At 32.0% G+C, this 12,441-nt stretch overlaps 1 protein-coding gene across 2 annotated transcripts; it reads right to left on the reverse strand.

The window, feature by feature from the left end:
• Positions 1 to 1,128: 1,128 nt before the first annotated feature.
• LOC134723679 (uncharacterized) lies at positions 1,129 to 10,393 on the reverse strand. 2 transcript variants are annotated; one of them, XM_063587237.1, is made up of 9 exons: positions 10,247 to 10,393; positions 8,916 to 9,023; positions 7,875 to 8,030; positions 7,317 to 7,451; positions 4,336 to 4,473; positions 3,792 to 3,908; positions 3,256 to 3,366; positions 2,254 to 2,373; positions 1,129 to 1,852 (listed from the first exon to the last, which is right to left on the reverse strand). In XM_063587237.1, exons 1-9 carry the CDS (start codon positions 10,332 to 10,334, stop codon positions 1,155 to 1,157), a joined length of 1,671 nt encoding a protein of 556 aa, XP_063443307.1. In that variant the 5' UTR covers positions 10,335 to 10,393; the 3' UTR covers positions 1,129 to 1,154. The 2 variants fall into 2 exon arrangements, with proteins under 2 accessions (XP_063443307.1, XP_063443308.1); XM_063587238.1 differs by lacking the exons at positions 8,916 to 9,023; positions 10,247 to 10,393 and adding an exon at positions 8,595 to 8,709.
• Positions 10,394 to 12,441: the final 2,048 nt, after the last annotated feature.

Raw genomic sequence — 12,441 nt, forward strand, 5'->3', positions numbered from 1 at the left:
TGAATGTCATGATTTTATTTTTGCACTGTTCCTGACATTATTATGTGAATTATTTATAGATGAAATTGTAGCAGCCGATAATTTAGGCTTTAAATGTTGTTCAGTTCAAGATGACCGTTTCAGTAATAAAAAGCATTACTAGTTTGCAAGCTAGTATGATTTTAAAGAGACAAAACTAATACTTGAAGCGTGTAGCTATGGTTATTTTCTGTTGTACTGATATAATTTGGTTAGAATGTGGTACATATATTACGGCATCTTGAGAATTTTATAAAACAAGTAACTTATTACAAATACAGTACGTATACATCATGATAAATTATCTTTGAACGTAGAGATTTCCAAACTGTACAGTCGCATGTGGGTGGGGTTTTTTTATATTGTTATTTTATTTCGTACAATATAATTAACGATATAAATTTTACTAGATGCGCATTCTGATAATTAATGTCTCTATATTGATGCTCGAGTATAAAATATCTGAAAGTCCACATCTAAAAATACATACGATTAACTTTGAGAGAATTTGGGAAGATAGAGGAGTACATAAAAGTGTTCATTATGTAAAAAAAAAAACTATTTGGTGGAAATGTAAAAAAAACCAACTAATGATAAATCAAATTATGACGCATAAAACGCATAAAACGCAATCTACCACATATATAGCGATATTCCAATAGTTCAATGTTTAAGTCCAGGCAACATCAAATTGTTTAATGCTAAAACATAATATTTCCACGTGACAAAAACGTGATCGCTTACATTTAACTGGCATTAGTTGTTTCTGAAAGAAACGGACTAGAAAATATGATAACACACTTTTAAAATAGCTTTAATGCGCCCGAAACTGGATTTACTTTCATCAGGATCGACCAAAACAGAATATTTGAAAACCTAGGATTTATACATATACCGAAACACTTCTAGAGCTATATGACAAAAATGGACATAAAAATAATAGCCATATCCATCGAAGGTAAAAATGCCTTAAATCTCACTTCCTTTACACGAAACGAAACTATAAAAACATGTGAATACATTGATATTTCTTACAGGATAAACAAATTGCACGTATTCATAGGAGAATATAAACATCAGACTAAAGAAATAATTATCAACTGATTCTCTTAAAATTTATTTTTGATATTCTGTTCTCATATATTCGATCCATCATAAGTATCAACCTCTGTACCAGAACTTTTCCCAGTGTTTTCTCCAAGTATTCCAGGATCTCCATACGCTCCGCCATTTTCTATTTCTTTAGTTCTAAAGGATTCGTTACCTTCGTCGTATCCTCCTGTTCCGTCAAAACCAGTAAACAGTCCGTTATCTTGGTCATAATGAGGTATGTCATTTACACCTAGAATATGTACATTCTGAACATTTTTGTCAGAATATTCCTGGTTCCCAGTTTGGACTGAGCCTTTGTCTGGTGAAGCTCCATCATCCAATTGTAAGACAGGAATGTGGTATGGTTCATGCAGATCTCCATGTTCCGGTGGAGACTTTGTATCTTGGTAATTTGTAAAAGCTCTGTCATTCTCGTTTTCATAATCAAGTTTGCTACCCGTCATATCGTAATACGGTGTAGTACTATACATGTCAGTCTCTTCCGAATTTGCATAATTAGAATTATCCGTGTTCATATCTTTTCTAACATAGGTGTGTCCGGTGCCCGAGTCTTCTAAATAATACGTCTGGTTACCAGATGAACCGGAACCTGAACATACTGCTACAGATCCTGTTCTTCCTCTCTGTACGCAAGTACAATTTTCAAAGATTTCTCCATTTGTTTCTTTTGAAAAACCTATCTCTCCATAGACATAACATTTCCCAGTAAGTCCTTTACAGCCTAAAATTTAAAAATTAATTTAGAACTAAAAAAAACGTTTACTACTTTTTTGAAAATATATATATAGGAAATCTCAATGAATCAAAATTCCATTTTTAAACCTTAAAAATGCATTTTAAAGTCAGCAATCTGGTACAATATAATAATTTCTTTGACCTCATAATCGTCCTGTGTATCACCAGCACACAACACCATTTTATTAGTATAGTATATGGTGAATATTCAAACCTGAACTAAGAACTGATAAATTCAATTCTATTTCCAAAATGACAAATGCAATATAAACAAGATTGTTAGAATACTAGATTTATTTAGGCATGGTGAGGACAATATATTTTGTTAGAATAATCTGAGATGTCATTTGTATCGTGATGGATTTTAAATATCTTACGAAGACTTACCGCCTCGTACAACTTCTCTTACTTCTTGATTACCCCCTTGGTAACATTGTCTGTAGTAACACTGGTCATCACAGTAGTAACCTCCATAAGGTACACATTTGTTGCCACCAACTATGCAACCTAACAAGAGATATACATGTAGAATAATAAATCTTATTTAGATTTGTCTGTTCGAGTCGAATCGAATCGGTTACAACATGTAATTCTTGAAAATCTTTTAGCAGGCGTTTTTAGTTTTTTATGCTGTGTTATGTGTACTGTTGTTTGTATGTTGGTCTACGTTTTCCAATTTCGTTGTCAGTTTATTTTCGACTTATGAGTTCGAATGTCTCTTTGGCATCTTTGACCTCTTTTTTCCGATAGAGGCCAACGGTGTGTCAATCCAAACATATCATCAGGCAACTTATGTTGGAAGACCAGCAGCTACATATTCTGTGCAGGATTTCGAATTCACAAAGTGCTTATTATAAGAGAGAAATCATGTTCTTTTCTTGTTATTTGCATTTCCTATGGTGTGCTTGTGATTCGAGCGTCACCGATGAGTCTTGTGAAGACGAAACGCGCGTCTGGCGTAGATATCATTTTTTTTCCCTGATATCTGTGATGAGTTTATTCAGACAATTATTATGATGAACATTGAAAATGTAAAGTTCGTGTAAGTTTTCAATGCATTATTTGGTATATTTTTGTGGAGTTAAATCTCGACGCTACGTACAGTAAAGGCATTTTAAATCTAACTCTATGTGCTGCTTTAACAAAAAACTTGAACATTTATCATGTTGATATGGTATCTATTTTTAGTTTTTGCACCATCCAGTAAATATGTACAATGTGAGATAGATGAGATAGAATATGGTATACTCTAATTGTATTCTAATTCTGAACAAACGTACTGGCTTGTTTTCAATTGTGTTTAAATCATAGTTCTCCGTTAAAGAATTGTATCTATAAAACATATTCTCTTTATTGGAACAACTATACAGATAAAATCAGCTAACTTACCATATTGTTTAGATATTGTAGTAGCATTGCCATTACAATAATATTCCATACAGTTAGATTCATTTCTCCAGGTATCATACATATTGATACATCTATTACCAACGGGACATGCTGTAAGAGTAAAGTTGTGTGGTATTATATATATATTATCCAAAGATTATGTAACATTAGAAAATCTTCGTTAGAATCATTTCTATATATATTAGATATTATTTGTGAATTATATGCATGTTGTAGTTTGCAAAATGGTGTTATTTCCGACAAATGATATAAAAGTGTGATAATTTGCAAAAAGTACGCAGCCAACGAGCTGCTAAGAGGTCGAACTACATGAAACTATAATTAATACATGCTTACGATTTGTAATTTACAGTTATATAATTTGAGTTGTTTTGGTCGATAAGATTTTTAACAAAATGTCCAAGCAGCATTTTCGATTGAGTTTTTCTGCATGATGGTGGAGGACCTAACTTTTTATTCTATTATTGTGGCTATGGATTTATCTTTTAATACTAGAATCGTAGACATTGACATACCTTGTTTAATAGTCTCCCATTTCACGTTTAACCTGTCTGTGGTTGTACATTCAAGAATAAAACAATTATGAACGACTGTCTCCTCAAACTTATAACACTTCCCTTGAAAGGTACATCCTGGAATTATATAACATTGACTAAATAACAAACGTGCATTTCAAACTTTGGTTCTGAACATCTTGTACGCTTGAGATTTGAAGTTTGAAAAGCCAAAACTAATTTGGCTAAATAAAAGATATACTTTGGATGCATAATAAACAAGACTTATGGTACATGTGTCTATGTTGGTTAATAGGGGTGTGTTTCGTTGTTTATTGTTGTGGGCTTTCTTGAAACTGTTATGAACTAGTTTAACACCTCTCTTGCGTTCAAGAGCACAAGGTTTACATTTATGTAATGCATATATATAACATTATCATTTGTTTATTTTGAATGATGTTTTATAGTAACATCTTCTTCAACTTTCTGTAAAGTTTACTTTGTTCTTGAATGAGAATAGACCATTTTAAAAATATAACATTAAAATGATGACTTGGTGTTATACCTGGTACAGAGGTGATAGCGGTCAGTGTTTCTCCATTATCTCCAGGAACTAGATCACAGTAATGTTCTGTACAATTACCACCAGGCCATGAGGCGCCATTCTTGTAACATTTATCATTGAATTTGCAACATTCACAATCTGGAAAACATATGTAAAGATATATAAGTATAGTTTCGTGTTTTGTTTTGCAGAAACAAGTGTCAGTGTAATAAGGTGGTCACTAGTTTTTGTTTTTGCTTTGTTTTTTTTGTTTTGCATTTAATGCCATACCCACCTTGATCGGTTAGTCTTTCCTGGGTGTATAAATACGAAGCCAGATTCCCGTCGGAATGTGAACCCTTAATCCTAGGACAGTCTTTTCTGTATATTATGTTAAAAACAACCCTTGCAATAACTCTCAAAAGGGGTCCGTAGGATGTCATTACGGGGCGCCGAATGGGACTCTTGTGGTTTTGTACTCGAAATTCATTTTTGTACGGACAAAAGTGACTTTTGTTCAACAAAAATGAGTTCAATTTAACAAAGTTTGTAACAAACTACAAATTTAAAATTTTGTCATACAAAATTATCTTTCAGTGGACAAAAGTCACTTTCATCATGACAAAATTCATATTTGTTACACAGACTTGACTTTTGTTACCTAATTTGAAAATTGGGCGACAAAAGTCAATTTTGTATGCAAATTAGTTTAGTTTGGATTCTGAGAACTAATTTGAATACAAAATCGACTTTTGTTACACAAAATTGACTTTTGTTACACAAAATTGACTTTTGTTACACAAAATTGACTTTTGTTACACAAAATTGACTTTTGTTACACAAAATTGACTTTTGTTACACAAAATTGACTTTTGTTACACAAAATTGACTTTTGTGAGACAAAACTTACTTTTGTGAGACAAAATTGACTTTTGTGAGACAAAATTGACTTTTGTGAGACAAAATTGACTTTTGTAAGACAAAATTGACTTTTGTGAGACAAAATTGACTTTTGTGAGACAAAATTGACTTTGTGAGACAAAATTGACTTTTGTGAGACAAAATTGACTTTTGTGAGACAAAATTGACTTTTATAAGACAAAATTGACTTTTGTGAGACAAAATTGACAAAATTGAATTTTGTCTTCACAAAATCGACAAATTCACAAAAGTCAATTTTGTCTCACACAATTGACTTTTGTGTTTTACTTTCCATATCAGGTAACAAAAGTCAATTTTGAATGCAAATAAGTTTATATTTGCATACCTTTTTGACAAAATTGACTTTTGTCATGACAAAACTGAGTTTTGTCTACAAAAATGAATTTTGTCATGTCAACATCGAATTTTGTCTACAAAAATGAATTTTGTCATCACAAGATTGAAGTTCTCATAAAAGAAGTCTGTATCACATACATGTAGTTCTGTACGACAAAAATTATTTTGTTATGACAAAATTGAATTTTGTACAAAAAAACAAGAGTCCCATTCGGCGCCCAGTAGTCATTCTATATTTCTTTTTATATCCATCATATTTTGGTTTTTTTTTCAGTAATAGTCTGAATTTTCTTCTTTTCTTCTACATATGAGATGCTTTGTTAATTTGATCTCCACCCAAATATGATTGAATATCTTCCATTGGACGTTTAACATACCAATTAATAAATCTATCACTTACTGCTACCACTGTGTTGTGCTATACGTATCATTTTAAAAAGCAAACATAGAGAACAATAAGTAAACCAATCAGTAGTGATCATCAATTGAGGAATGTGTTAAATAAACTCATCATCGAAAACATGACTGATTTTTTATATTTGCACAAGACGTGCATTTCGTCTACAAAAGACTCATCAGTGACGCTCGAAAAAATATGTTTAAAAGGCCAAATAAAGTATGAAGTGAAGAGCATTAAGGACCAAAAATCCCAAACAGTTTTGACAAATACAACTAAGACAATCTTTTCCTGAGGTAAAAAAGCCTTAGTATTTCAAACATTCTAAGTTTAAGAAACAGTTAAATAGGTTTCATTTCGTTTAAAATTGGGGTTTTCCCTTTAGGTATTTGTAGTTATTATATATAGATGGGAATTAGTGTAACTAGTTTTAGAACTTGTTCTGCAGGAGTATGTACTATTTATAAAGTCTGATGTTACGTGTACAAAGCACGAGAAAAGTTTTGGCGGTTTCTACGGGTGGGGTACTATATAAAGTTTGGCATTTAAATGTATTAGTATCGAAGGTGCTCGCAGTTAGGTCGTATAGTACGAAGTTAGTCACATTAATGGCTGCTATGTTTATTACATGTATTTATATTATGTTGGTTGTATCGAAAAAACTTGTATTATAGAGTGAAATAAAATTTGTATCGCAAGAGAAGATAATAATGTTACTGCGAGCAACTAACTCTATTTCTGTGTTTGTTTTGTTTAAAGCCTAATTGAATTTAGAGTAGAAATACTTTAAATTCGGACGAGCAGGGCGAGGGAGAATTTAATTTATAGTTATGACCATATCAATGATAATGCATGTCACATAGAAGTGCTGACTACTCAGCTGGTGATACCCTCGGGAAACAAAAACTCCACTAGCAGTGGCATCTACCCAGTGGTCGAATATAAACTCATCATAGATACCAGGACTGAAATTTTATATTTGCGCCAGACGCGTGCTTCGTCTACCAAAGACTCATCAGTGACGCTGGAATAAACAAATGTTAAAAATGACAAATAAGGTACGAAATTGAAGACCATTGAGGACCAAAAATTACTAAAAGTTTGGCCAAATACAGCTCAGGTAATCCATTTCTGAGGTCGAGACAACAACCTGACCAAAGATTATAGGTGGGCGTGCTATACAAGTCATAAGTAAAAACAACTTAACAAATAATATACTGGCCTGTGACATTCATACAAATGCATTAAGGATGATTTTGTTTCACATGCGAAATTAGTTATTCCCCCTACTTTGAGGTTACACCTTATTTAGTAATTATAGACCTACTAGGTACTTTTCCTATTTTCTCTATCCTTGCTGTTTTAACATAAATTTGATCTTCCTCTATACACTTATACTGGTCACAGTCATACTCCCAAACTTCTTCTGGTGCTTTACATTCTTTTTCTTGCGATAAACACCCTGAAAAATAACAAAGAACAGATTGATCTTTTTTTCTTCTTTTATCGTTTTAGATGAATATTTTCATCCTTGAAATATGTACAATGTATAGTAAAACATCACTACTCAACACATCACTGCAATATTTATAAAGAAGATGAACCCACATTCTCGAACCAAAATTCTAATGGAAGTTATTTGATATCTATCCTTTCAGTTAAGCATAACGATAATTCCTAATCAATACATTTATGGGCAAAATTAAGACATAACCCTCCCCCTCCCTCTCCTAAAAAATAGCCAGATGAATCGTAGGTGCTTACCACAAAAAGGCAAATGATTATTCTATTGGAAAGATGAAAAAGACCGTACTCAAGGTATTTATTATCTCATACTAGTATATGTATGTTTAATTATATGCCATCTCGGTTTGTGAGTACTTACATGCTTGTCCATCAACCACATAGAAATGTACTTTCCTCCCATTACGATAATCTTCAAAGTATGTACAAGTTCTGGAAGAACATCCTTCTTTCCATCTTTCCCCTGGCATGTGACATTTTTCTATTTCTGGATTATTGGGATCTTTGTATATACACCCTACGTAAGACAAATGTTATTTTGTTTTATTCTTTCATACTTGTATTTTTCTCCATTTTGTACACAAATCTTGCAGTTAGTTTTCTCGTTTGAATAGTTTTTGCAAACAAATGTCATAGTATCAAAGGTACCATGATTATAAATTAGTACGCCAGACGCGCGTTTCGTCTACATAAGACTTATCAGTGACGCTCATATTAAAATATTTATAAAGCCAAGCAAGTACAAAATTGAAGCATTGAGGATGCAAAATTCCAAAAAGGTGTGCCAAATAGGGCTAAAGTAAACTACGCTGGGATAAGATAATCCGTAGTTTTTTCGAAAAATTCAAAGATTTGTAAACAGGAAATTTATAAAAATGACCACATTATTGATATTTATGTCAACACCGAAGTTTTGACTACTGGGCTGGTGATACCCTCGGGGACGAAACGTCCACCAGCAGTGGTGCAAAACGGTTGCAAAGAATTTGGTAACTATTTTCTTCTTTTTATATTTGAAACTCACATGTGTTTCAGCAAAATTTTACATCTTGCTTTGTTATGTTGTTTAAGTAATATCTACCCATTTCCCGTAATGTAAACTTGGTTTGAAAAGGACGGGGCCTCAGTTGTCGGGTAGTCTACGTAGTTACTTCTGTAATCACTAGCCAGTCAACAACGAGGTTGTCAGTTCGAACCCCGCACTTGCGGGTGCACTCGATTCCAATCTTACTTGACTAGGATTGTCAGTTTACCTATCAAAGGTCGGTGATTTTTCCTGACACTCCGGCTTCCTCCGCCAATAAATACTGGCCGCAATGAAATAGCCTAAATGTAGTACTTAAAAGTTGGGTTTAACACAACAAATCAAAATCAAATCTAAGAAAAGGATGTTTTAACAAACCTATATAATTTGTTTGCACGAGTCCATTGACACATTTGAACTGTTTACAAGGTAGTAGAGGGTCTGTCCAGGTTTCTTTGTGCTTATGTCCATGGAATATACAATCCGCTGAAATAAAAAAAATACGGTATATAATGCATTGTTATGGAACAAAATTTAATGAATCGATTAGATTTCACATTTGTTTTCATAACACGGAAGCATTTTTGACATTTTCCATATCATATCCAATAAATACGTTCTATGGGATTTTTTTTAGTAAATCCAGTTATTATCAGATGTACATGTCCTTCATAAAATAATAATGTCACTCTTATTTCCAAACAAATCTTTAATACCTATATTCGTCCGTAATCCTTGTAACGATGCTCATAAATCTAGGGCTTCTCGACTTTCGTGTCGTTAAAATGGCACAATAAACTTAGTATTGACAGTTTGAATTACAGGTTAATTGTTCGTCGTAAAACAGTTCGTGTTGGAAGAAGAACCGAACACTTAATTGTAAACGAGAAATTTCAAAATAAATCTGTCTAAGAGACTACCCTTGACTTTTCAATCTTCAATTCTAAGGATGATAAAACCATTCAAAACACAGATAAGTGTATAATCAATCCGATCAAAATACATATCTTGTGTTCAAACTTTGCTTCCAAAAACCAAAATGAAGGCTCAAACTATGTTGGTTGGTGAGGTATTTACCAGAACAGATAGTAAATCAGCCAAAGAGTTGCCAGATCATTGTAAGCAAGGATTGAACACGTTATCTGTATATGCAAATATTAAATCAATATTTGAAAAGTCACTACATATCGTATTCTTTTTTATCTTAATTTTCGTTTAATTTTTGAATATTTGATATGCTAAGTATTTTTTATATTTGTATATTAGGAATTTCCAGAATATGCAAACTACACCGCACACTCACAAATGGAAACAGACAATTGAATATAACTGATTTACATATGAGCAATCGCCCTGAATTATCCAGACCCTATTATGATTGGCCACATTTTCCCCACAGATGTTGCTTTGCATTTCTTATTTCAGCAAAATAAATGTTTCTTTTGTCTGGTAATTTGACACATACCAGTCATCTTTTATACGGTAAGGGGCAACATTTTTTTTAATCTGTTTTAAATCAAGCTTGCAGGATCAACAAAAGTTAGTCATTGGCGCGAATTTTTTCGTGCAAATATTTTTTTACAGTTCTAAACATTTATGTTTAATTCTCCAGGAATTACGAATCATACTATTAATTGATAACAAAAACCGTCCCCAAACAAAAATTGAATGATCGGTGCCATAAATGTCAAATGCAATTGTAAACATACCTTTTGGCACTTTGGGTTTCTTAAGTCTGTAAGCCGACAGCGCTTCACTGTATAAAACAATCAAATAGATTATAGTCCATAAAATCATTTTAATTTCAAAATGGAGTGCTTAAACTTTAAACAGACTGTAAAGTGTCCCCACACTGAACAAACACTTTTTAAGACTGTTTTCGTCATCAGATACTATTTGGAATTACAGATTACGATACAAAGCTACTTTAAAGACATTGGCTCCTTTATTACACATGAAGGGAGAAATTAGATAAAAAATGAAAAATGACAATAAAAGTTAAAGAAACCAGAAAAAGTAAACAGCTGTGTGGATAACAAGGCTATTACGCTGCAACCCAGGCAAAAACAAATTAGGATTATCTTTATTTTATGATAGGAAACAGCTTACTATAACATACCGTGGTATAGTTCAGAACGTTCTTAATGACGTCGGATTGGTAAAATTGATTTGTTTTTATCCTTTTAACATGCGACTGATATATATATAGAGTACCAGTGATTTGTTTTAAATTGTGTATTTAGTGGTATTGGTTATCATAAAGGATGTATTTGGTGGTATATATGACATTAATTATAACGCTTCCCACACAAAAATATATTTTCTATGATTTTAACTGAAAATGGAAAAAACAGTTAAAGGGTTAGAGTTATAATAACAGATGATATATTTTTATAATATGGTTTTGCTTACTCGCCTGTATAAAACTACAGAGGTATTCCGTGCGAGTTCATTTGACAGTCAATTTGACGTCAACAACTGTCAGATGGGGGAACTAGCAAATGTATACTTCGTAGAATACATTTTTTAATACGCATGATTCATGATTATTATGTTATGAGATTATTGTTGCACTGTTTAACTGTTATTTTTCTTCCATCTCTTGGGTTTTTTTTCAATGCCATCAAGTGTGCATAGTTCGAACTTATTTTTTTATCTGTATTATGCAATATATCAAATCATGGAAGTATTATAAATATGGCTGCCATGTCACTCAATCTTTTGATGACTTATATTGTTCATCTTATGCAATGGAATTCAATCTGGCAGGACACTGTATAAATAAATTCAGACCATTAGTTAATCATGTAAAACCCCTTTTTCCAAAACTCTATCGACAATAGATAATGACAAAATTAAGCTTTGGTTTTATTTTTACAGATTCAAGCAGCATATAGTGATTTATTGATGCATATAAAAGGTGATGTGATATAGTTGTCAATGAGAAATATTGAAAGAATGCTATCTAGCGCTAAAAAAGTAACGAAAACAATAAACCATTTGCTCGATCTATACTTTAAGGGGAGCAACATGGTAAAGCCATTTAAGGACAAAACCATAATAAGTAGTCGGTTGATTCATTCAACCACTTTATTTACTTTGTTAATATTTTTTGTGTCAACAATTTCAAGATAATGGCAAACAATAACGCTAATATTGGTATAATTCTATCAATAAGTATTTGGTGTATTTGACATTTATTATAACGCTTCTCATACAACAATAAGTTAAGAGATATAATCACAGATGATATTGTTTTATAACATGGTTTTGCTTACTTGCCTGTATAAAAAATAGAGGTATTCCGTGCGAGTTTAGACAGTCATTTGCACGTCAACAAATATCAGATGGGGGACAAATTCATATTGGTATTAGAATACATTAATATTTTATAAGCATGATTCATGATTATATTTAGAGATTATTGTTGCACTGTATAAATGTCATTATTATTCAATCCATTGGTATTTTTTTTTCAATGCCATCAAGTATTCATAGTTATAACTTATTTCTTTTTTCTTTATCTGTATTATGCAATAGTAAATACTAATGCACAATAGCTTCATACAAAATGTACATCGGTCAACGCTTTTACATCCAAATGAATTTACAAAAAGAATCATTCAACTTCTAAATAGATGTTAAATGTTGTCTTGCTAACAATTTCTTGGTAAAAACGGTTTCATCATCTATTTAAGATTTCAAAATAATAGCAAAACATACTAACGCTAATATTGGCCAAATTCTAGTATGATCAATAATGGACAGTAACGTCTAGTTATTGCTATTTAAAGTTTATCACAGTTGTAAAGATAAAAGCCAGAAATAAACATTAAATTTTCATTAGCAAAACTATGGGTTGACCGATTTAAAAAAAAAATCATGGTATATCTTAAAACATGTT

Source organism: Mytilus trossulus, chromosome 6 (genome assembly GCF_036588685.1).
Source record: "Mytilus trossulus isolate FHL-02 chromosome 6, PNRI_Mtr1.1.1.hap1, whole genome shotgun sequence".
Lineage (NCBI taxonomy): Eukaryota > Metazoa > Mollusca > Bivalvia > Mytilida > Mytilidae > Mytilus > Mytilus trossulus.